The sequence below is a fragment of the Perca fluviatilis genome, chromosome 22 (assembly GCF_010015445.1).
Source record: "Perca fluviatilis chromosome 22, GENO_Pfluv_1.0, whole genome shotgun sequence".
Lineage (NCBI taxonomy): Eukaryota > Metazoa > Chordata > Actinopteri > Perciformes > Percidae > Perca > Perca fluviatilis.
The window spans coordinates 18,110,649-18,132,046 of record NC_053133.1 but is presented as its reverse complement, the minus strand read 5'-3'; the positions used below and the strand labels follow the sequence as shown (position 1 = coordinate 18,132,046).

At 40.5% G+C, this 21,398-nt stretch overlaps 1 protein-coding gene across 1 annotated transcript in view; it reads left to right on the top strand.

Annotated features, from left to right (window-relative positions):
• lmbr1 (limb development membrane protein 1) overlaps positions 1–21,398 on the top strand; it is a 34,738-nt gene that overhangs the window by 937 nt on the left and 12,403 nt on the right. Inside the window, exons 2-11 of the mRNA XM_039790302.1 lie at positions 3,021–3,093; positions 3,997–4,036; positions 6,000–6,139; positions 7,730–7,833; positions 14,559–14,685; positions 15,338–15,406; positions 15,543–15,607; positions 15,896–15,968; positions 19,712–19,801; positions 20,915–20,991. Of these exons, the coding sequence (XP_039646236.1) occupies positions 3,021–3,093; positions 3,997–4,036; positions 6,000–6,139; positions 7,730–7,833; positions 14,559–14,685; positions 15,338–15,406; positions 15,543–15,607; positions 15,896–15,968; positions 19,712–19,801; positions 20,915–20,991 (858 nt within the window). The remainder of the gene's footprint in view (positions 1–3,020; positions 3,094–3,996; positions 4,037–5,999; positions 6,140–7,729; positions 7,834–14,558; positions 14,686–15,337; positions 15,407–15,542; positions 15,608–15,895; positions 15,969–19,711; positions 19,802–20,914; positions 20,992–21,398) is intronic.

Genomic DNA, 21,398 nt, shown 5'->3' with positions numbered 1-21,398 from the left:
GATATTATTTGTACAGCTTGGGACAGGAGACGGAGTTCTTTTGTAGTGTAATATTATATGTAAATAGTTATGTTCTTGTCTGACAAATGTCTCCCCTCTACAACTTTAAAGTCCCTGTGGGGTGGCCCCCTGCACCTGCATGTGACCGTAGTTAACTAATAAACTATTGTCAGTGCCTTGAAAATAGTTGATGATCTTCCTTTGCCATGAACTACATAGTTTTTTAGAGTGTCTTGATGTCTAGCCATACTTTCATAGATAAAAAACAACGTAAGTGATAAAGTTCAAGAGGGGACACTTTGACTGGAGTAGGTTTCTTGATTATTCCTGACAGACACTTTTGGAATATAGAAAATATCAAATGTCTCTAATGAGCAGACAAGCTCAACACCTCAGCTTTAGCTTGCACATTTTGTCCTAAGCATCCCTACACCTGACTCTCAGTATCCCATATCAACATTCTTAAAGTAAGATGCCTTTGCATGATGCTTTAATGGTACTGTATCATTTAACCTTAATGTCTATGGTCAGTCGGCTTATGGGTTGATTTCTGCGGGGGCAAAATTTTATTTATTGCTGCACATGCTCTTTTTGCAGCCAAGGTTACTCTGGGGTAAGTTTCAAGTTGGGAAACATGACTCCGTGACAAGATGGTATGCTCTTATTAGACCTGAAGTATAGGAAACGGTTTGTTCTGTAATGGGGTCCTACTGTAAAGAATTATTGAAGAATGCACAGAATACCATGTTACGGTGAGAATCAGATTAACACAGGATAATGTATGACTAGTTTGTGGTTTGGTCAGTAATTTTATATTCCCACGACTACATCCAAACAAGGATGTAACAACATTATCAGGCGTTCACATGCTTTTGTAAACAGAGATGCATAATGAGATGAACATAATTGTAAATATTTAATTGTCCTTAAATAACCACTTTTCTGGTATAAAGTATTATAACCATTAGGAGACAATATAATGTGTACTTCCAACTGACTGATCGTGTTACTCTTTCTTTCCACGGTTACGTCCATGCTAATGCAAACACTTGATAAACCTTTTGTATAAACCCAGTGGCGTACATGGCCTGGTATTTGGGGTTTTTCAGCAGAAATCTATGTCTGGTAATCAGGTTTCATATAATGCCTTAAACTGCATCAACCCATGTTTCATGATGACATGCTGTCTAGTAGGGCTGGGTACCGAATTCAATACTTTTTAGGCACAGACCAAATTGCCTCCTTAGTGTGGAGTATTGAAAAAATGCCTCGTCATTCAGTACCAAATTTCAATACCTAAGGAGCAAATCTCATCAGCAACAGTGAGCCAATAAGCATGCAGCATGTTTACCAAGATCTATTAATGCTGGTGATTGGCTTTCTAACATTACACGTCGTAGAGACACGCAGGAAAAACTCCACGTTACGCACAGAGACAGGCCTCACATAGTAGGAGCTGAAAAATAAATTAAAAAGATTTGTGCCGTAATGTGTAATCGTAATGTTGTAATTTCTTTATTATTGAACAATGAACAATACCCAGTCCTACGGTCTAGTAACATTACTACAGTGCATGAAAACATACTGATCATTTCATCTACTTGCAGGATCCTCTCTCAGAAAAGAAGTAATTACTGTCCCTTACCTCCAGCTTGAGTTCATAAATCATAAAGGTGTGAAATACTGTTCCGAAGTTGTTCAGGGACACTTGTAAACTGCTTGCAGGAAGGCGGATTTGTTACCTGCTTCTTTTCCCTTGCTTAAAGTGTCATTCTGTATTTGTTTGGGGAAAACAGAGTGATAACTTCGCTAGTGGTGTTGACTGGTCTGCTTGTTACTTTTTGTTATCTCTTCCCAAACTGTTGTATTGAGTCTGTGACAGTTTATCAGCTTTGTGCACCTGATTCTGTGCTATTCTGGGTTTTCCCCTTTCGTGGACATGGTTATACTTGAGCCCCTGTCATCACAGTTTTGTAGCTTGCATATATATATCAGCTGTCTTTCATTTGAAAGGGGGACTTCAGGTGGTAAGAAAAACAGTTTTTGCTACAGCTGTCATTTAACAGTATATACCTCCCAGATTGACTGAGGATGTTTGGCATTTCTTTTTATAGTGAGTTTGTCTGAAAGGTGCACGGTCTGCCTGGTGTCTGGCTGAGTCATCTCATAATCCCAGCTGGGCTGTGATGAGTTGTGTAATGTTGACAGGGTGCAAAGTGCTGAAGTGGGAGTTTCTAACATTAGTTACGTCCTGGTCACTGTCATAGTAGAAGGGGGGAATGTGGAATGTGATCCTTCTGTAAGACCATCCAGCTTGTTATGAGGCTGCGGTTACTTAATAAATTCCATGCAATGGTAATTTCTGGAGCAGTTTGCATGTAGCGTTGGTGGCCTAATTACTATTGTCAGCTAAAACAATGATACATTGTTGTTCTTTCTAATCAAATAAATTAGTCATGTTGAGCTATACATTTAGTACGGAATTATTTGTGTAATAATGGGGCAGGCATTGTTTTATTTTCCTTATTTAGCACACTTTAACAGGCCTAAGCATATGTACAGTTATTTTTAGACAGCAAATGTGCATTTACATCCTGCACAAATACTAAGTGATCAAGTATTATTAGAACATGGGAGGAATTTGATCCAGGTCCCCGACTGTATTTCTCATCAGGTTATCGCATCAAATCATCACATCGTGCCGGGTCTGTACGTAACCCTGTAGATCAGTATTGTATAACTCAGTGTGGGCTACACTGAAATCTTGCAGCCTTTAATATATAACCAAACTACATTTTATACATAGTATTGTATTATCAGGTTTCTAAAATTTTCAGTAAAGCACAACAATGCCGTACTCTTTGTTTTATGGAACATAGTATACTGTAAGAGAAACAGGAACAGGTAAGTTTGAAATCTGCTGGGTGTACTGTAGGTAACTGTTTACTAATGATTGTCAGTGCTGATCCATCTACAGTCCTACTAAATCCTTGGCTAAGATTCTTATGTTGTCGTTTCAGATTTGCTTTCTCCTGTTTGCAGTCCTCTACATTGTGTCCTACTGCATTATAACCAGATACAAGAGGAAGAGTGGTAAGTGAATCTTCCCACTCTGTGTGAACAGAAATCAGCACGATTTCATCGTCTTAAAGCATCTGTAACACTTACACGGCAGAAATGCGTCCATGGTGGACCTATTTTCAAAGCAATCATTGTGGAAGTTAGTCAGTCTGGTTATGGTGTGTTTGCTCACAGACAGAACCCTTCATTGTGTTTTGACTAAAAGGAAGTCACGGCCAAGAAGGCTTTAGGTGTATGCGTGAGACACCACACCCATGCTTGTAGAGTAATCTGCTACAGTCAGCTCTGTATCCGTGTGAACTGTATCCACCCCAAGTAGCTTTAAAGGCTGTGGAAAAATGAATACAATTTGTCACTGTAACAACTGTGACAAGGCAGGTTATATCAGTAATATTGCATTATATTCAAACAATGAAGACTCAAGGGATCTTTACAGGAGGATATGTTTTGTTCTTCTGTATTGACTGACACAGCATTTTATCTACACCAGGCAGAAAAGACTGACAAGGTGACCCAGTTATGAAGGAGAAAACAAGAAGGCCCGGGCAGACATTTAAACCCATATCCCATTTTCCCAGGACATATTTAGTATGTCCAGGTCACCTAGGCTTCCCTTGTCTCATTTTGAAAGTAGACCACAATGCACCAGAAATCCCTTCTGGAGTTTTGTACAGTAGCAATCTAGGTTGCTCTTCTCCTTAAACCTGGTGTTTTGGTAGCCTAATCTTTTCACATACAATGCAAAGGAATTGTAAAATAAATCTGCTACAACAGATACATCAGTATGCCCCAAATAGGAAATATAGCCATGCCACAGTCTTGGCATGGCAAGTACTTTTTAAAGTACGATGTGATGTATGAAAATGTCACACTCTAACCACTTTGTGACTGAAGTGGTTTTGGTTTCCTTTATAGATGACCATGAGGATGAAGATGCGGTTGTCAATAGAATATCGTGAGTAAAGCTGATTTCAGTTCATTCTTTTCTTTCTTTCTTTAGAACAATGTATTTTAGAAATTGTGGAAATCATTGAGTTAATTGGAAATTAATTTTAATGTTTTATCTAACAGTGAGGCGAATATGTTTGGGGTTTTGATTGTTGGTTGGACATAAAAGATGTTACCTTGGGCTTTAGGAAGTTTTCTATCTAGAACATTTTCAATAATGAAAAAAAATATTTTACTAATAACTTATTGCATACATTGAAAAAAACATTGCATTCATTTACTGACTACCACTAACACTACGAGGGCCCTATTTTAACGAACTGAAACGCAAGTATCAAACGCCAAACGCAAGTAGCTTTGTGGGCGGATCTCGGGCGCTGTTGCTATTATACCGGCGGGATGGATGACTCTTGCGCCCAACGCAAATCTAAAATGGGTTGGTCTGAAGTAGCTACATTGCTCATAGGTGTGGTTTGGGCGTAACGTGCAATAAACCAATCGGAGCGTTATCTCACATTCCCTTTAAAAGCAGGCGCGCTTGTTCCATGGCGGATTGCTATTATAATGGCGGATTTAATACATCCACGGGCGCACGCCAGGAGCGGTTCACAGCCGAGGAGACCGACGTTTGCTATTGATTTTTCTTTTTGACAAAATGTAAATAAAGAAATGTCACAAAAACATACTTTCTGATGTTTTGGGCTTACTCTCACTGAATCACGAGATTATGAATGCATGGTGATATTTTTGCAATGTAGTCTAACATTAGACCGAGATTACCTCACTATAGACGATGCAGCTCTTCTGTCTCTCCTCTCCTGTGCTGCTGCTGGGGCAAGTCCTCTAATATTTCCTCATTTATGTCATCAACACATCCATGATTCATGGAAATGTTGTGTAAAACAAGGTCATATTTGTGTATGTGTTTGTTTATGTATGGTTTGCAAAAATGGGAACTGCCTGGTCCGTGAGATGAGAGAAGCAAAGTGTATGCGCGGTGCGCACACTCTACATTACAGCCAAGCATGCGGCCTTAAAATAGCATCTGAATAACGCGCCACTGACTTTAGACCAGATTTTTCCTGATCAGTGGCGGAATTGTTTTCTGAAACTGCAAAATAGCACTAGGGAACGTTTGCGCTGGAACACGCCTCCTCTTTTTGCTGAACCTCCCCCGGGAGCACAAGTTCATTCCTTAATTTACCGACGTGAGTCTGTGGAGGGAAAATTCCGCTGTGCATTGGGTGCAAAATAGGAATGAAACATGCGTCTGTGTACAAAGTCAATTACGCTGTGTGCAAGATAAGGCCCTGAATGTCTTCACACTGTGTCATTAGCTAGAACTGTGGTGGCAAGTGTCACATATCTCTCAGTTTAGAGTTGCAGCACTCGTCATCACACTCAAGGGTGCCTGTTGTATCCACACCATCCTGCATGCTTAGGTCCAGCTAAGCAAAATGGTACCTAAGGGTCCAGCTAAATAATTGAAAGCATTCCAGTTAATGAGCTCTTTTAGTGATATGGTAAAGTGGGGACTTTGTACCGCCCTACTGAGGACCACTGAGCAGATGGTTACTCCCATGGGCCCAATCTGGAGAGCCACTGCCTCTGAATCTCTAGAAATTGCAGGCTGCAGAAACATAGCCAGTCCTTTTGTCTTAGTTAGAACTAGGGCAGGGGTGGATTAAACTGAGGGGTAGAAAGATGATTGAAAGTATAGATTGATTTGAGTGGTCTCTGTCACTGATTAAGTTCATTCCTCACTTGCTTTTGCTTATTCATTTTGTCACAGTGTAAACCATGTGACACTTTTGTCTTCCAAAATGAATCATCCAGTAACCAAGTAATGTAACATAATCTGATATGAAAAAGAAAAAAAATGTCATTACCTTGTGATTCTTAGTCTGTATCTCGACTAGTCCTAACACTTGTGTCTGTCTGTCTGTCTGTCTGTTTGATTCCATTTGCAGATTGTACTTGTGCACCTTCACCCTGGCAGTGTCAGGTGGTGCCGTCTTCCTACTGCCTTTCTCAATCATTAGTAACGAGATCCTCCTCTCCTTCCCCAAAAACTATTACATTCAGTGGCTCAATGGCTCCCTCATTCACGGTCAGTGGAGCTCACATTTCATTTGTCTTTTTATTTTGTTGAACTAACCAGTTTTCTCTCCCTTTCTTGCTCCTTTGTCTTTTGATTAAACTTCTTTTGATTAAAAGTCTTTTGATTTCTGCTCTTCAACGAAAATAAATATATTGGAATAACATTGATTATAATCCTAATTAACTATTTACATGGTCAGAATCAATACATGTGCTTAACATGCTGTGCACATTGCAATGGACTAGTACCCACATACATGTTGGTTTAAGAAAGGGTTGTGTTTTTGTAGGTAATTTAACTCTGACTTGGGGCAGAGATTCATCTGAATTAGACAGCTATGTAAAGTGATTACAGTGGTCCAAAACTCTTCAATTCACTATAAATAAAATGTCATTATTGTTGAGTTGTAATTCAAAACACTTTTATTCTTTGTTTTTAAATTCTGGGTAAATGCTTGACTGAAATTGAAATAGATAGGAATTCTTATCCAAACATTTTTTTTTGGTAAGGTTTTACAAAGTTTTTCTTTTGTTGTGTTGTCACACCATATAATTTATTCAAAAATGTAACGTGTGCCCCTAATACATAAACTGTTTTTTGTCTTTAACAACCACGACAACTACACTCAAGTCAGTAATAATTGAAACCAGTTTCTGTTTGTTCTATAACACTACTTAAAACATATTAGAATGGAGTTACTACAAAAAAATACAGGCGTTGTTGCCGTTTCAAACTTTTGTTTTTACTATTTAAAACACTAAATAGACTAAAAGACTATATTAATAGACTGTTGTGAACAAACTCTTTTTGAATCTGCTTGACTGTGATGTTGTTTGAAAGCGTCCCATCTCTCAACACCTATTGAGTTTTCTATTATTATCGTCCTCTCTTTGTTGTTGTGACTACTGTTTATGATATGAATAATACGGTGTCTTCATTTTGATACCACCAGTGCAAGCTCTGATTACAGATGCACATACCAAATACTGAGGAATTTTGACTTTTTATAAATGCTGACACATTTTTTACTTTGATTGTTGAAAATGTTGTAATTGTGTTTAAGGAATAACATTTGACAATATGTTTGTGTTAATGTTCAATGAGTATAAATGTGTAATCACCAGTGGCAGCTTCTAATAGATGAAGTTAAGCCCATTTATTTTCCTTGATTTAATAACCAAACCATGTGAGATCTAAAAGTCTTTTTCTGTTTCATCTACCGTATCTCCACATATCGGATCAATTGACCTCTTTATATCACAGTCAGTCATGCAGACACACAAGGGAGTCGGCGTTAAACACCAACTCTGCCAAAAAAAGGGAAGGCTGTTGGGTGCTGCAACAGCCACCAGGGGGCATAAGAGTCCACAACATAGACATGACACAAAGACACACGCCAGATAAAGCCTGTGTTGGCACTTCACCTCACAACTACTACATAATAATATTCAAGGGAAAGCGCTCAAAATTCTGGGGAAACCTGTTTTAAGAACCTCATCGAGCATGAAAAAAATAAAAATAGGACTGACTATTGATTTATAATATATAATGTTTGTATACAACTGTATGTGTACACTCTAATATGTTTCGTTTCTGCAGGTCTGTGGAACCTGGTGTCACTGTTCTCCAATCTTTGCCTCTTTGTCCTGATGCCCTTTGCCTACTTCTTCTTGGAGTCTGAGGGATTTGCAGGATCTAAAAAGGTACATTGCCTTAAATGTTTGTTATAGAATTTCTATGTATTATTTTTTATTTTTGTTTACCGTATTTTCTTTGTGTGTAACGCAAGGTTACCAATGATCATCAAGAAAAAAGGAAATGGGAAATTAGTTTGACATTTTGCTGGGCTTTCAAAGTCTGGAACATTCTTTAAAAATCCTGAGAATAATTACCAAAAGTGATACTGAAGTGATTTATGAACCGTGAGTCAGAGGTGAAAACAAGACAATCTGAAATGCTTTAAAATCAAGGCTGGAACAAATCTGAAACTTTGAACTGGAAAATATAGAACCCTGTTTATTTTCTGTCTCTTGTGTTGATGTATTTGTATGCTTTGCTATTCATGCAAGGGGCTCGCTGTTAACAGCCAAAGCAGCAGCAGGTGCCTTGTCCATGCCCTCTCCCTGACTCACGCCACTGACTGTAACTGCCACCGCAGAAAGTTCATTAACCGTGAATCTGGACTTCGCCCAGCGCCACATCCTGACAAACCCTTCCAATAAGGCCATAGGCTGCAAACGCTTCAACACTGCTTCATCGGCCTCACTGATTTAAAGCCTGATTCCTTGTCACCCCGTCCCCAGCCCCCTAAAATAAAACTTCAAAAGGACAGGCTAATAATCGAGTTGTAAGGCTCAGCGAACTTCCTTGTTTAATTGATTACCCGCAAAAAAAAAGAGGCTGGGGGCTCGTGTTCCAAAAAGTCCATAAAGTCGCAGCAACATGACAGCACAATAGAGCCTCGCAAAATGGAGGGGGAAAGATTTACTTTTAATACACCTCTATCCTGTGTCACAGTTTGAAACCTCTCTGGTTTATGTCCCTCCTGGCAAAAGCACATAAAAATTAGTCTGTACTGTAGTGTATAGCCAGTTATTTTCTTCCTTAGCCCACTAATTTGTTTCTGTTGGATTTCTTCAGTAGAGGGCAGGTCCTGATGTGTAAGAAGCAGGATTAGGGCCTCTTTCACGTTTGTCCTTTTTGTTCTTTTTTTATTTCAGCTAGACTGTTTCTTGCTACTGATCTTCCATAAATTTGCTTAGAGGAAGCACTGTTCAATGTTGAGTTGCACTTCCAGTTATATATAGTGTGTGTGCTATGGAAGGGGTGGAGGTGACACTCCTGTTTTCACCTTTTCAAAAAAAAAAAAAAAACCAAAACTGAGCTGCTTGCAGAGTCAATCATGTGGCCGACAGCAAGAGGAATGTAAAACACAGATCCAAGTTTTTATAATGTGATATTATCCCTTTGCCCCAAAACAGCATTAGACCACGTTGACATAAGGTTTTATGTGGCATTTTAACCTCCTGTGCTAATGTTGTGGCACTGCGAGGTCCTTTTGACTGCGGAAATGAAGTGAATGATGAATTTCACTACTAACGTTGTAAGTCAGCCTTTTCATGTGGCTGTGTTTACTTTTGACGATGTACTAAAAGACGCCACCAGAATAAAGATGGAAATGTGGATGGTTTTTTTATGTTAACTGTTCAGCTCGTCAGAGGCTCTGTCACCTGAGTGATTAATAGTTTAACAAATTGTCCAAATTGTGGATGAATCGGAGCGACTTAGGGTCTTGATGTCAGATGTTATGATCTAGCTTTATTTGCTGCTGTAAAATGTCTCCCACTTTACTGCTTCTCAAATCTTTGCAGAAGAGCTGCATCGCTGAGGCCACTGAAGCTCATTATGTAGTTCAGGTCTTTTGGTTCTGATGATGTTTTACAAACATTGACTGGTGTATTTGTGCATGTTGCATACAAAATAGTATTCTAAATGAAATAGTATGTATTGTTTAGCTGTTGGGAAAGACACAGTTCTCCTCTTTTGAGGCTTTATAAAGCATTTGTGTCTTCACACCACCAGTAGATGGCATTATAATAATGAGAGCCATGCCTGTCATCCTCATTGAGTTGATCAGCATGGTCTGAAAAAGACTGAGAAGACATCAGCACCAGCCTTTGTTCAGCCTTCTATTTATATCAAGGGACTTAAGTTGGCTTGATAATTATACATGCGGGTATGATGTGTTGAAGCTATATTTACTCACAAACAATTAGATCAAGGTATTAAAAAAGAAAAAGTTTTGACAATGACAACTTCCTGGTCTATTTCAGTGTTGTCTAATCCTATTTTCTTAGCACTAATGCTCAGATGTTTATTATGTTGAGCTAAAAAATATGTATTCAGTGTCACAGTCAATTATTGTAACTTTAGACATAGCAAAAACCTACGTCAAGAAATATAAATTGTGTAAAGTATGCTTTGCAGTGAATAGTCTTTTGGTCTTACCCACAGTATTGAAATGTGTTTGATCCTGAAACGAGTTGGAACGAGTCTGACCCCCTGACTGACCCAGCAAAGGGGCAACAGGTTTCATCTGGTAGTTAAAGAAACTCCTCATCAATCTCATCCTAAGCCCTAACCCGCCAATGATGAGAAGTGTGTTTATTGTGGAGGGAGAGGAGGGGAGGTGTAGGGGGAAAGAGAAAACGTCTCGCCGAGCAAACCCGCGTGGTGTTACTAAGATACTCCTCTTTGTTGGAGCTCCACAATGGGGGCCTGGATATTTATTTCAAATCTCCTGCACATGCAGACATTTTTCCCAGGCCTTCTTTCGGGCAGGGCCAGCCGGAGAATATAAAGTGGTGTTTACATACCTTCCTTTAAGGTCACAATGTCTCCCTAAAGCTGCCTGTTACAATGTTCGTTACCATGGTAACATATTAGTTCGAGCTGGGAATTTAAAAAAGAACAAGCGAGTTGCTCAGGATTTTTGCCCCCTTCCTCTCGTGACTCAGTTTTTCTAACCTAAGTGATAAGTTCTGAGGCTTTACTGATTGTGTTCCAAATTCTTTTTTTTGGGAGATTTTTAAAGCGAGATATTGTCTATCATAAATGTAGACTGATTTACTACAACTCATTTACATTACTAAGTAGGGCAGAGTATTATATTGATAGACTACATGGTGTACTTGGTCCTAACCTTTCAGAAAAAAACACCATTTATTCTTTGAAGACTTATCATTCTGACACCTTTCTGTTATCGGAACAAGCTGTCGTCACTGTAGGATGTCAAATAAAAGTACTGAGGCTGCTTCCTTCATTTAAATTTTTCTGTTTTCTGACTCATCTGGTGAATCAGACATGAACTCAGCAGGGAAACGGGTTTTAATTCACATCCCAAAACCATGTTACTTTCACAATGTTTTCTTTTTGGCAACATCCACCCACCCCACCCCCCACCCCCCCTCCTCGGTTTGAACGATACGATGTGAAGTCTTATTACGAGTCTTTAGAAGTTAATTTTGCAGCTTTACAGGGGAGTGTCCCTGTCCTCTGCTTTCTGTCTTTGACACGGTCATTGCTCTGTGGCCGACTGGTTGAAGGATACACTAATAAGGTCCCTGGGCATCTGGCATGTCTTTTGCAAAGAGGGCAGTCGTTTTGCTGGAGAGCAAAAAAAGGACCCTGCCCCCTCCCTCGCTTGTTACACTCTTGGCCCTTGTTCCACACGCCCCTGACAGTGAGCAGAAGGATGGTCTGTGGGATGATCTCTGCCACCGCCTGCTGACCTGCTAAGGATTGATGATGGCAACTAGGAAGCTCCTTTACCACCTAACTCTTCCTTTGTCTCTCTCTCTTTCCCCCCGAACATCCAACAGCCCTGCACCTTCCCAAGTATCATCTCTCGCTCTCTCTTACACTTGTCCACCATTGCACAGTGGCATTCAACTTCCAGAGGTGAACTCTGTGCTGGATTCATCGGTCGAAGCACTACATCAAAGACAGTGGCAGATTGTGCTTTAGTTTTTCTGCAGCACAGGCTAGGCGAAAAAGCTTGTGAACTGTTTCCAGGCCCTTTGTGTGTGTGTGTGTGTGTGTGTGTGTGTGTGTGTGTGTGTGTGTGTGTGTGTGTGTGTGTGTGTGTGTGTGTGTGTGTGTGTGTGTGTGTGTGTGTGTGTGTGTGTGTGTGTGTGTGTGTGTGTGTGTGTGTGTGTGTGTGTGTGTGTGTGTGTGTGTCTGCATATGAAGTGGTTACTTTTCTCTCTGGCCACGCATTTACACACATTTCTTGGAAGTCTCTCCAGTCTTGTTCGAGCATAGCTGCAGCTAACCAGCCCCTCACTCGATGTCGGTGTGAGGATCAGGGGATGCTGAATATTTCAGAGCTGCTATATTTAGAGGTAGTTACACATTTAGAATGGCAAGAATAGAAACTTTCAGCGGGCGCTCTGGATGCCAAGGCACGGGTCTTTTTTTTCCTCCCTTCCCTCACCAGTTGACAGTTGTAATCTTTGATACTGTATGTGATGATAGCTTATTTGTATTTTCCTATTTTTATACCATAGTTTTTCAAAGCACACATTTGCCCTTCCTTACCTATGTGAGGAGGAACAAAGGACTTAATATTTCCCTTGCAATAATAGGTAAGGATAGACATAACTTTCAGTGTGCAATGTCATGCATGTGGATGGCTCAATGAAACCAATCTGGGCTCCCAGTTCAGTGTCGTCTTTCGCCTGTGCAGTCTAATCACGTCTGACACAGTGGATTGTTCTTCTAGCGAGGCAGCATCCAGGGATGATAGTAAGGGAGGTGACAAGCATTGCCTTTGCCCTAAATGATCTGAATGAGTAATGATTTGAGTCTTATAAATGATTGAGAGACCTATCTAAAGGGAATACACCTACAGCATGGCATGGGCAGCTTGTTAAGGTGGACTGGTGCGCTTGAGCGGGTGCACGTCCTGCCTCCAGTTTCTGTTTGTCCTGATGCATCCTTAAGAGAGCGCGTGTGGGACGTGACTGAAGTCCCTGAAAGCATTCCTCTCTCACCTCTCTCACCTCCGGGGAATGAGATGCGCTCAGACGTTGACTCCTCTCCTCCGCCAGTCTATCTCTGTTCTCACTCTTTATTTCTCTCTATCGCTCTCCATCTCTTCCTTTCTCCCCCTTTTGTTTTTTTATTTGGTGGTTTTCCCCACTGCCCAGTTGAGCCGGGCTGTGAGATGCTTGATTGCAGCATCTATCTCGTGAACTCAAAAGTGTGCAAACGGCATGAGGCAGTCAGCAGAATTTAATGACCATGTCAGATTTTTGGCTATATTTTTAGTGTATTGATCTGCATTGAGTGCTGAATTTATTGATGGTGTATGTCATAACCGAAAATATGCGTATATAGTTCACTTAAGATATGTGATGTATCTATCAATGTTATACATTTATTCATAATATATTGCTAAGATTGTTTAGGTTTGACTAAAGATTCTCTAAGGCCCACTTACCCCCTCTAATATTACCTGTCGAGTGGCTGCAGTGTCCACCTTGGCCACACTGGGGCACTCTAGACCCTACCCACGTTCCTCCCTCTTGTGCTAGAAAATTCGACACTCACTCACTGAGGCTTTTCCAGAATATCCTGTAAGTGGAGGCGCGAGTGATTGCTCAGTAATAGCTAAAGGATGCTACGGCAGATTTTCACCACTGACAATGAATGGAGTCTGAGAATAGGCTTATATCACTATCCAAAGCATGGACTGAATGGGTCAGTGATAGTGTGTAGACAGATAATGTTATCAAATATGTCTGTGATGCTCGTATGCTGTTTGTGAGAAAGGTGCTCGAAAAAGTGATTCAAGCTCAAGAATGAGTTAGTAGGGACTATATTTTAGGTTGCATAGGAAGAAGACGGCTATTAAACAGTGACCCAAATTGTAATGGAAATGCTAAAGGACAGTTGGTTTGGATGACAATCATGAACTGTGTTGGGAAACAAAAAAAAACCTAAGCCTTGTCATCTGCAGAATTGAAACCATTTCCGTTCTATAAAGCAACTTGATTAACAGGGGGAACTTTCAAAGAGAGACCCCCTTCATGTACCTGTTGGCAAATACTGAACAGCAACCGCACAACCATTATGTTAGCTGGTAACAAATTGCTCATATGTACCCAATTTAAGCAGCGCTCCAAAAGCCAGAGAGCCCTTGTTATCCCGTGCCTGGTAGCCTACCTGACATGTGTATGAGAATGCCTATCTATCTTACAGTGCTAGACAGCTTGGCTCTCCAGCAGGGGGGGAAATGGAAACTGTGTGAACAGGTAGAGGAGGACTTTATTAACCACTCAGCAGTTTGTGACCCGGAAAACCCAAATTACCCCAAAACCCTCTCGTCTGCGCGGCCCGGGACACGACCGTGGTGCTAAGGGAGCTCTTAATCTGCCCCAGATGGGAGGCCTGCTCTTGATCGCAGACAGTAGCTGACCCAGCCAGGCTTCATGCTCCTTACAGCACCCCCCCGGCCCCTTACTCTTTTTAATTTCACCTCTGCCACCACCAGCCCCTGTTAGACCCACTTTATAGACCACAATATGTGTGTATAAAAGAGCTGTTTTACACAGGAATCCGTGGGAGCGTTTATGTCATGTTTGTGTGCTGCGAATTGAAATGATGGTGTTTAATATGAGCGAGGCAGGATGGAGAGAGGAGGGAGATGTCTCGTAAAATTAATCTTGTTTTGTGTTTAAAAAAAATTATATGAAATGTAGCTAATACCACCTCCTAGCTCAGTGCAATGAACGTCAGTTTGATTAATGTGTCTTTTGATGTATGTTGATATAAAACCCTTGTGTTTATTGTGATACTAATTTCAACTGTTTTAGCCAAATCAAATTTTCTTCTTCTTTTTCTTTCTGTGCACTTTTTCTGTCAGGGCATCAGGGCACGTATTTTAGAGACCTTTGTGATGCTCTTCCTGCTGGCTTTGCTCATCCTGGGCATTGTGTGGGTGGCATCAGCGCTCATTGACAATGATGCAGCCAGTATGGAGTCACTCTACGGTAAGTTTGTAAAGGATTTTATGTCATTTGTGCTTGTAAATCTCTTGTTGTATTTGTAACTCGGAGGAACAATTTTGGAAATGGGCTTTTTCACTTCTGGCAGAGCTTTGGATGAGAAGATTGATATCCCTCTTATGTCTGTGCATTAACTATGAAGCTCAATGCCCGAGTTGATTAGCTTAACTTGACTTAGCTAAGCATAAATACTGTAATCAGGTAAACGGCTAGTTTGGCTCACTCCACCGTTCAAAAATACACCTACCAGCATCTAACAAATTATATCTTGCTTGTTTAATCCCTTCACAGATGAAAAAAAACTGAGAAATTGTGGTTTTGCTAGGGGTTGTGTGCTGGAACTAATTCTTGTGTATTTGCCAAAATATTTAACTATTATTTCCTTTTTACATTACGTTACATGTCATTTAGCTGACGCTTTTATCCAAAGCGACTTACAATTGCTATATATGTCAGAGGTCGCACGCCTCTGGAGCAACTAGGGGTTAAGTGTCATGCTCAGGGACACATTGGTTGATGTATCGCCGTGGGAATCGAACCCCGATCTCCCACACCAAAGGCACGTGTTATATGCACTGCGCCATCACCACCCCTTTCGTTCTATATTTTATTAAATTAATGTATTTTTTTTCTGTAGATCTTTGGGAATTTTACCTTCCATACCTCTACTCCTGTATATCTCTGATGGGAGGACTGCTTTTACTCAGTAAGCCATTTATTTTCACTGAAAAAAAACATAAATATTATTGTTGATGTGTTGAGATACCATTAATTTTAAAATTGCTGAATTATTTCACCTTATTGTGGTTAAACAATCACGCTGTTTTCTGTCACATGTATAGTGTGTACTCCTGTGGGATTGTCCAGAATGTTCACCATCATGGGCCAGTTACTAGTGAAGCCAACAGTAAGTAATCAATATTTGTGGTTGTTTGGTAAATGGTTTGGTCAGTAGAAATTTAGAACTAGCTGAAAGACTACATACTAGACTATATACTTGAACTTGAATGCTCAGACTTGAAGCCACTTTGCTCCTCCATTCGGAAAAATGTCTGCCTCAGTCGGCCATTTAAATGTGTGACAGAGGACTACAAATACATCACCAACTCATCCTCCCATCTGCCATCTCTCCAGTCCCACTTCAAGCCTAATTATAACCCATTTCATCTCTTCCTCCTCTGCTCCTTCCCTTCAGATCCTGGAGGACCTGGATGAGCAGATTTACTGCATCCATTTGCAGGAGGAAGCCCTTCAGAGGAGATTAAACGGTATGTCTGTGGAAGACGTGTTGGCACATTATAGGGGAGGGGAGGGGTCGACTGCCCTATTGGGTGTGATGGAGCGTGCCACACTGGAATCAATTAGCATTGAAAATTCAGCCACACACACAGACACACTCACGCACTGGCAAAAAAAATCCACACACACTCGTCAGCGGCCTTTCCCCACCGCTGTCCTACTCATAACTTTCTGCTAAAGGGCAAAGCAGCCAAATGGCAAGGACCATATTTTATGTTTAGGAAGTTTTTAAGGATCCATTTAGGACACTTCAGGGTCACTGTCACTGCTGATGAAATGATTGCCTCATTTAATGTCAGGCCTAGAATGGTAGCCTGGGTAATAGGATGGAATTCATTTCCATCCATCTTTTACAAGAACTTTTGGCTTGGTCCTGTGGACATTAAATCGACATTTCAGTGACTTCTGAAAGGAGACAAGGAGCCTTGTGCCGTTCTCTGGACTTGGGGCACAAAGGGGAAGTTTAAAGAGTTTAAGGATGGTGAAGATTATTTTTTTTAGCCTGCATTTCCTTTTCATGCTCAGCCCTCTGTGTTCCAAAATTCCTTGTTTGACGTTGAATAATCTCAAAAAGCAGGAAGTATTTGGGCCAAATTCCAAAACCTACTTTAATATTAACTCAAGCACGCAACCAAGTGTACAGATGCGAGTAAATAAAGAGGATGAGCGTCTTTTCAAACCCGGGAGGTAAGGGAGATCGCTCCTAGATTACGCATGTTTTCGAATGCCACACCGGCCACCTTTATAGACTGCCACCAATGCGTATGGTTCCTTCAGGCTCGTTTCACACTGCCCTGCTTTGAACTAACTGATAGAATAATTGTAATCTGTTCCTTATCTGCTCCAACACTGTTTGATCTTTAGAAGTCTCTGTGAGGCAAGAAAATAACTGTGGTCAACATCTTAATGTGCGCACTGAGGCCAAGCTGCAATCCGCTTTTGCCTGTTATAAAAGTTGGAAATTGGAGGAAAAGGAGAATGTTGACATGAATTATTTTATGCACACACTGTATGTACATGCACACGCTCAACATTTATGCTCACACATAGTTGAAACTGAAGGCTAGAGTGGTGTCCCTTTGATCTGCTGAGCGCGCTGAGTAGACTGCAGTTCAGGAACAGTTCACAGGACACACTCCAGAGGCGAGCAATGTTGTCTTCTTGCTTCACCTGTGTGCTCTCTGCATCTAACAGATTATACTCTGACCTTTACTGTGTTTGCAGTTGTGGCCTGTTGAGCCACATCAGTTGATGCATCAATGTTTATTTACATGTCTGGCCCTTTGTTGTCCTCTCTCTACATGTAATTGCCCATTTGTAATGACATTGTTGATATTTTAATCTTACAGATCAGAAGGTTACGACATAAATTGGCTGATTGGACATATCTGTTTTTCTTGTCAAGGGTATGATGAGCATACGCATAGTGTTTTACAGACATGCCCCTAGAACTATCAGATAAACAGCTGACACTTAATTTACGAGAAACCATTTTTACATTTTACTTACAAAATGTTGCACCCCTTCTTTACTGCTTTTAAATGTATTGAGGCTTGAATTTTACAAAAGTTATAGACATCCCAGACAAGAGGTCATTTTTGAAGTTATGTTTTAAGAAAAAAATGCCAAACTTTGCAGAAAGCAATAATAACATTAAAGGAAAAACAGTGATGCTTATGTTTGAATCACAGAATAGTGTGCACAACTGGCCTTGCTTGTTGTTGAATCTTCTATGCTTTGTTGTGTCTGTGCCTCAAAGTATTCAGGTTGAAGGTGCAAAGGCATCTTCCAATTATTGCTTGCAAATTGTATCCAATTAAATAACCATTGTGCTTCTGATCCTTTGGGTTATTAGCTTAGAAGATATTATAAAAGTGCAATCTAGTGAGTACATAAATGTACTGCAGTACAGGCACTTTGGCATACACACTTGTCCATGCTGCCCTCTCAAGACCCTGATCTGCTGATAGCAGAGCAACAGAGGGCCTGTCCAGATGCTATGTGGCACAATGACCTTGCCAGTGCCTCTGTTGTCTCAGCATGGTGTTTAGCATATGTGTGGATGACGTAATTTTTCAACTGTGGTGAAGGTTGGAGAGGATACGTTGAATTACTCTGGGCCTTCCTGGCTGCCAGAAGCCTCACTCAGCATCTCTGCCTCGCTGCAACTCAGTCTTTTACTTGATGCTGCCAGCAGAAGGAGAAGGAGGATATATTTAACTCCAGTTTAGAGTGATGTCATTTAAGATACTGCAGTTGAAATTCTCCCCATTTTCCTCTACAATCCTAAACAAGTGATGATATTGTTCTTTGTCTTTATATCTGCTGTTTTTCATGACGTTTAAGAACCTACTGTTAATTTGATCAATGATTTATCTGTCCTGGGTGACTGGTAAGGCCATGTTTGGATACGTTATGCATAAAGGTGATAGATTGGTTCATTTGCGGCTGAGCAGATTTGGCTACCCCGAGGCACAGTGTTCTGTTCGTCTTTGGAGAAAAAGAGCTGTTGAACTGTCCGTGACATTTCCTGTTGTGTTGTGACTGCATTTGCTCGGAGGGTTCAAACTTTCCCCTGCTTAGATCCTGGGACAGGTGTCTGCAAGGGCACAGACAAGACTGTTAACCCTCTTTCCCCGTCTATCTCACCTCTTTTGCCTACTTAAACCCATCCAGACAGGGCGTGTCGTAATAACAGAGGAAAGAAAAAGGTTTGATCAAAGTGATTGGTCCTTTACTCCTGTAACAAAGATGAAAGATGGTATTTATATTGCATGCTAGTAACGGTGTAACACTGAACTAATTGGTCTTGATCTGCCAATCACCCCAGGGGATGCAAATGGATACTCTTCCACTAAGGCTCCTAGGGGCCTCTACGCTAGAGCGTCAAGCTGGAAGGAAAACAGAGTAAAATAGATAAATTAGCCTTAAATGAGCCGGCCTTGTGGTTTTCCTGGAGAATCCCTTGCTGTCTTCTCCAGCCCACTCAACCAGTTGTGGCATGTGCTAGACAGCTCCTGACACAAGATTATTTTGTACTTGTTTGAGATCACATTGTTATGTTCTGAGCAGGATTACTTGTTTTAATGGGATTTCTTAATAAAGATGGGTCAAATACCATATGCTGAGGTAAGACGAATACAGTGAGGAGTTAAACTACTCTTAATTAGGATATTGTCTTATATTCTTTTGCTGATTTAGTGTATGAGAAATTTCTGAAAATACTGTTTTCCAACTGAATCAAGAGTTTCTTGAGTGGTCTGGCAGATACAGTATACATGTCACTCATACAAGTAGTGCTTTAGTATATGTTAAAACAACATTAGAGCTGAAACAATTAGTCGATTGACAAAATACATTGACTATTTTGATAATCGATTAATAATTGTGGTTGTGTAATCAAGCAAAAAAAAGCTTTTGGTTCAAGCTTCTCAGATATAAACTTTTTTCCTTGTTTCTTCTTTTCTTTCTTCTGTGTTTTCTATCATTTAAAATGGAATAACTGGGTTTTGGACTGTTGGACATGACACAACAAGACTCTCAGAAGTAGTGATTGGCATTTCTACAATTATTTTGACATTTCATAGACTTAATGATTAATTATCTCACTGAAAAGATTATCAGCAGATTTATCGACCGTGAAAATGCAGCCCTTGACAACATCTGATCATGCAACAAATGTAATTAATATCAATGGTTTCTGTTTCCGCAGGATCGTCCTCACACACTTATACTCGAGGGAGCTTTACTCACCAGCTAAACAAAGAACTTGACAATTTTCGAAATCAGAGAAATAAATTAGGTAAGTATTTGTATTATGTGACAGGGCTGATACATTCTCTTAAGACCTTGAATTGCCATGAGAATATAGGCCAAGAAGTTAGCTTTTTACATATTGCTGACAGGCAGCTGCTTTCTCCCTGTCTGCCTTAATTTCCTAATTTGGACTTGGACCAGAACTGCCTGATAATTTTCCATCCATTTTAGGATATTATAAACGAGGCCTGAGCCTTTTGGGGAGCAGGGTGGGGGGAGGAGAGTACAAAGGCACTTAGGATATTGGACAAGATGCAAACTTTATATTGTAGCAAGCCTTTTAGTGATGTCATTAATTTAGAAGGATGGTGCATATAAAGTGCACTTGGCAAACTTCTCGGGAAGGCAGGGTGGGTGCACTTTGAGAATAAGGAGGACTAACAAGGTTGGAAATAGAGAAAGAAAGTCAATATGGCAAGGACTAGAGGGCAGTCAGATACACATTGCAGGGTACTGTGGATGTCCATAATAGAAGAAATAGTGCATGTGGTCTACAAGCTGTCAGCAGTGTCTACACACATGACTGAGCTGTTGAAAGAAAAGGAAGATGGAAGACATAAACTTGAAACGTTAAATCTGGCTTGGAAGAATGAGGCACGGTAGTTGCTCACTACATACACACACACACACACACACACACACACACACACACACACACACCTGCGCACACACGCACACAAACACACACACTCTGACCAAAATATAAATCACAAAATTAATTTTGTTGCATTTCTTTTTATCCAGGATTTATTATTGTTTCCACTAATTAAGGCAATGATGAGTGTGACTAATTAAAGAGGAAGAGCATTTTTGAAGGTTATGAAAGGTATATTACCTGGAGGGGGGTGGTTACGATGAGAGGTGAGATTGTGTGTGCTACACACACTCACGATATGTTTTACCAAACCAAGCTGTATAAACCCTGTAAATAAAGCCAGAGGGCTTAAGGTTTCAGTGTTTGTCTTTGATGAAGACATATTAATTAACCAGTAGTGGAAAGTGGTTTGTATCTCTGAATCTCGCAATTAAAGAGTTGGTTATACATATATTTCTTAAGAGTAATAACCTCTTCCTTTGGCTCACTCTCATTTCCCCTCAGAGAGAAGAAAGAAAGCATCAGGTTGGGAGAAGAACTTGTTGTATCCCATGGTGATGCTGATCCTGCTCGCAGGAACGGTGAGTGCTGGGACTGACCTATCATTAAGCCCAAACTGTTTACGCATGGCGTATACAGCCTGGCTGGTGGCCATTGGGACAAACCCCATCCTCTTAACAGTTCTGAGTTTGGGCGTGGAAACTACTTTTGTTTAATAGCTGTTTAAGACAAATGCTGAATAGCCACCTGCAACAACTGTGATTTTCAATAGATTATAGTGTGGGAATGCTATTTATGCTGTCTGATATTGTTAGATGAGGCAGGAAGACCATGTGAGACATGGGGGTTGTTTGATGGCACGTGCATCAAACAACCCCCACATTGTTCAGGTTTTGAGAAGCTTAATGTTGGAGCAGTTTACAATCACAAGATGGTTATTATGCATTACCATACTTACGGATCAGCAAGGCCCCCACAATTAAATTAT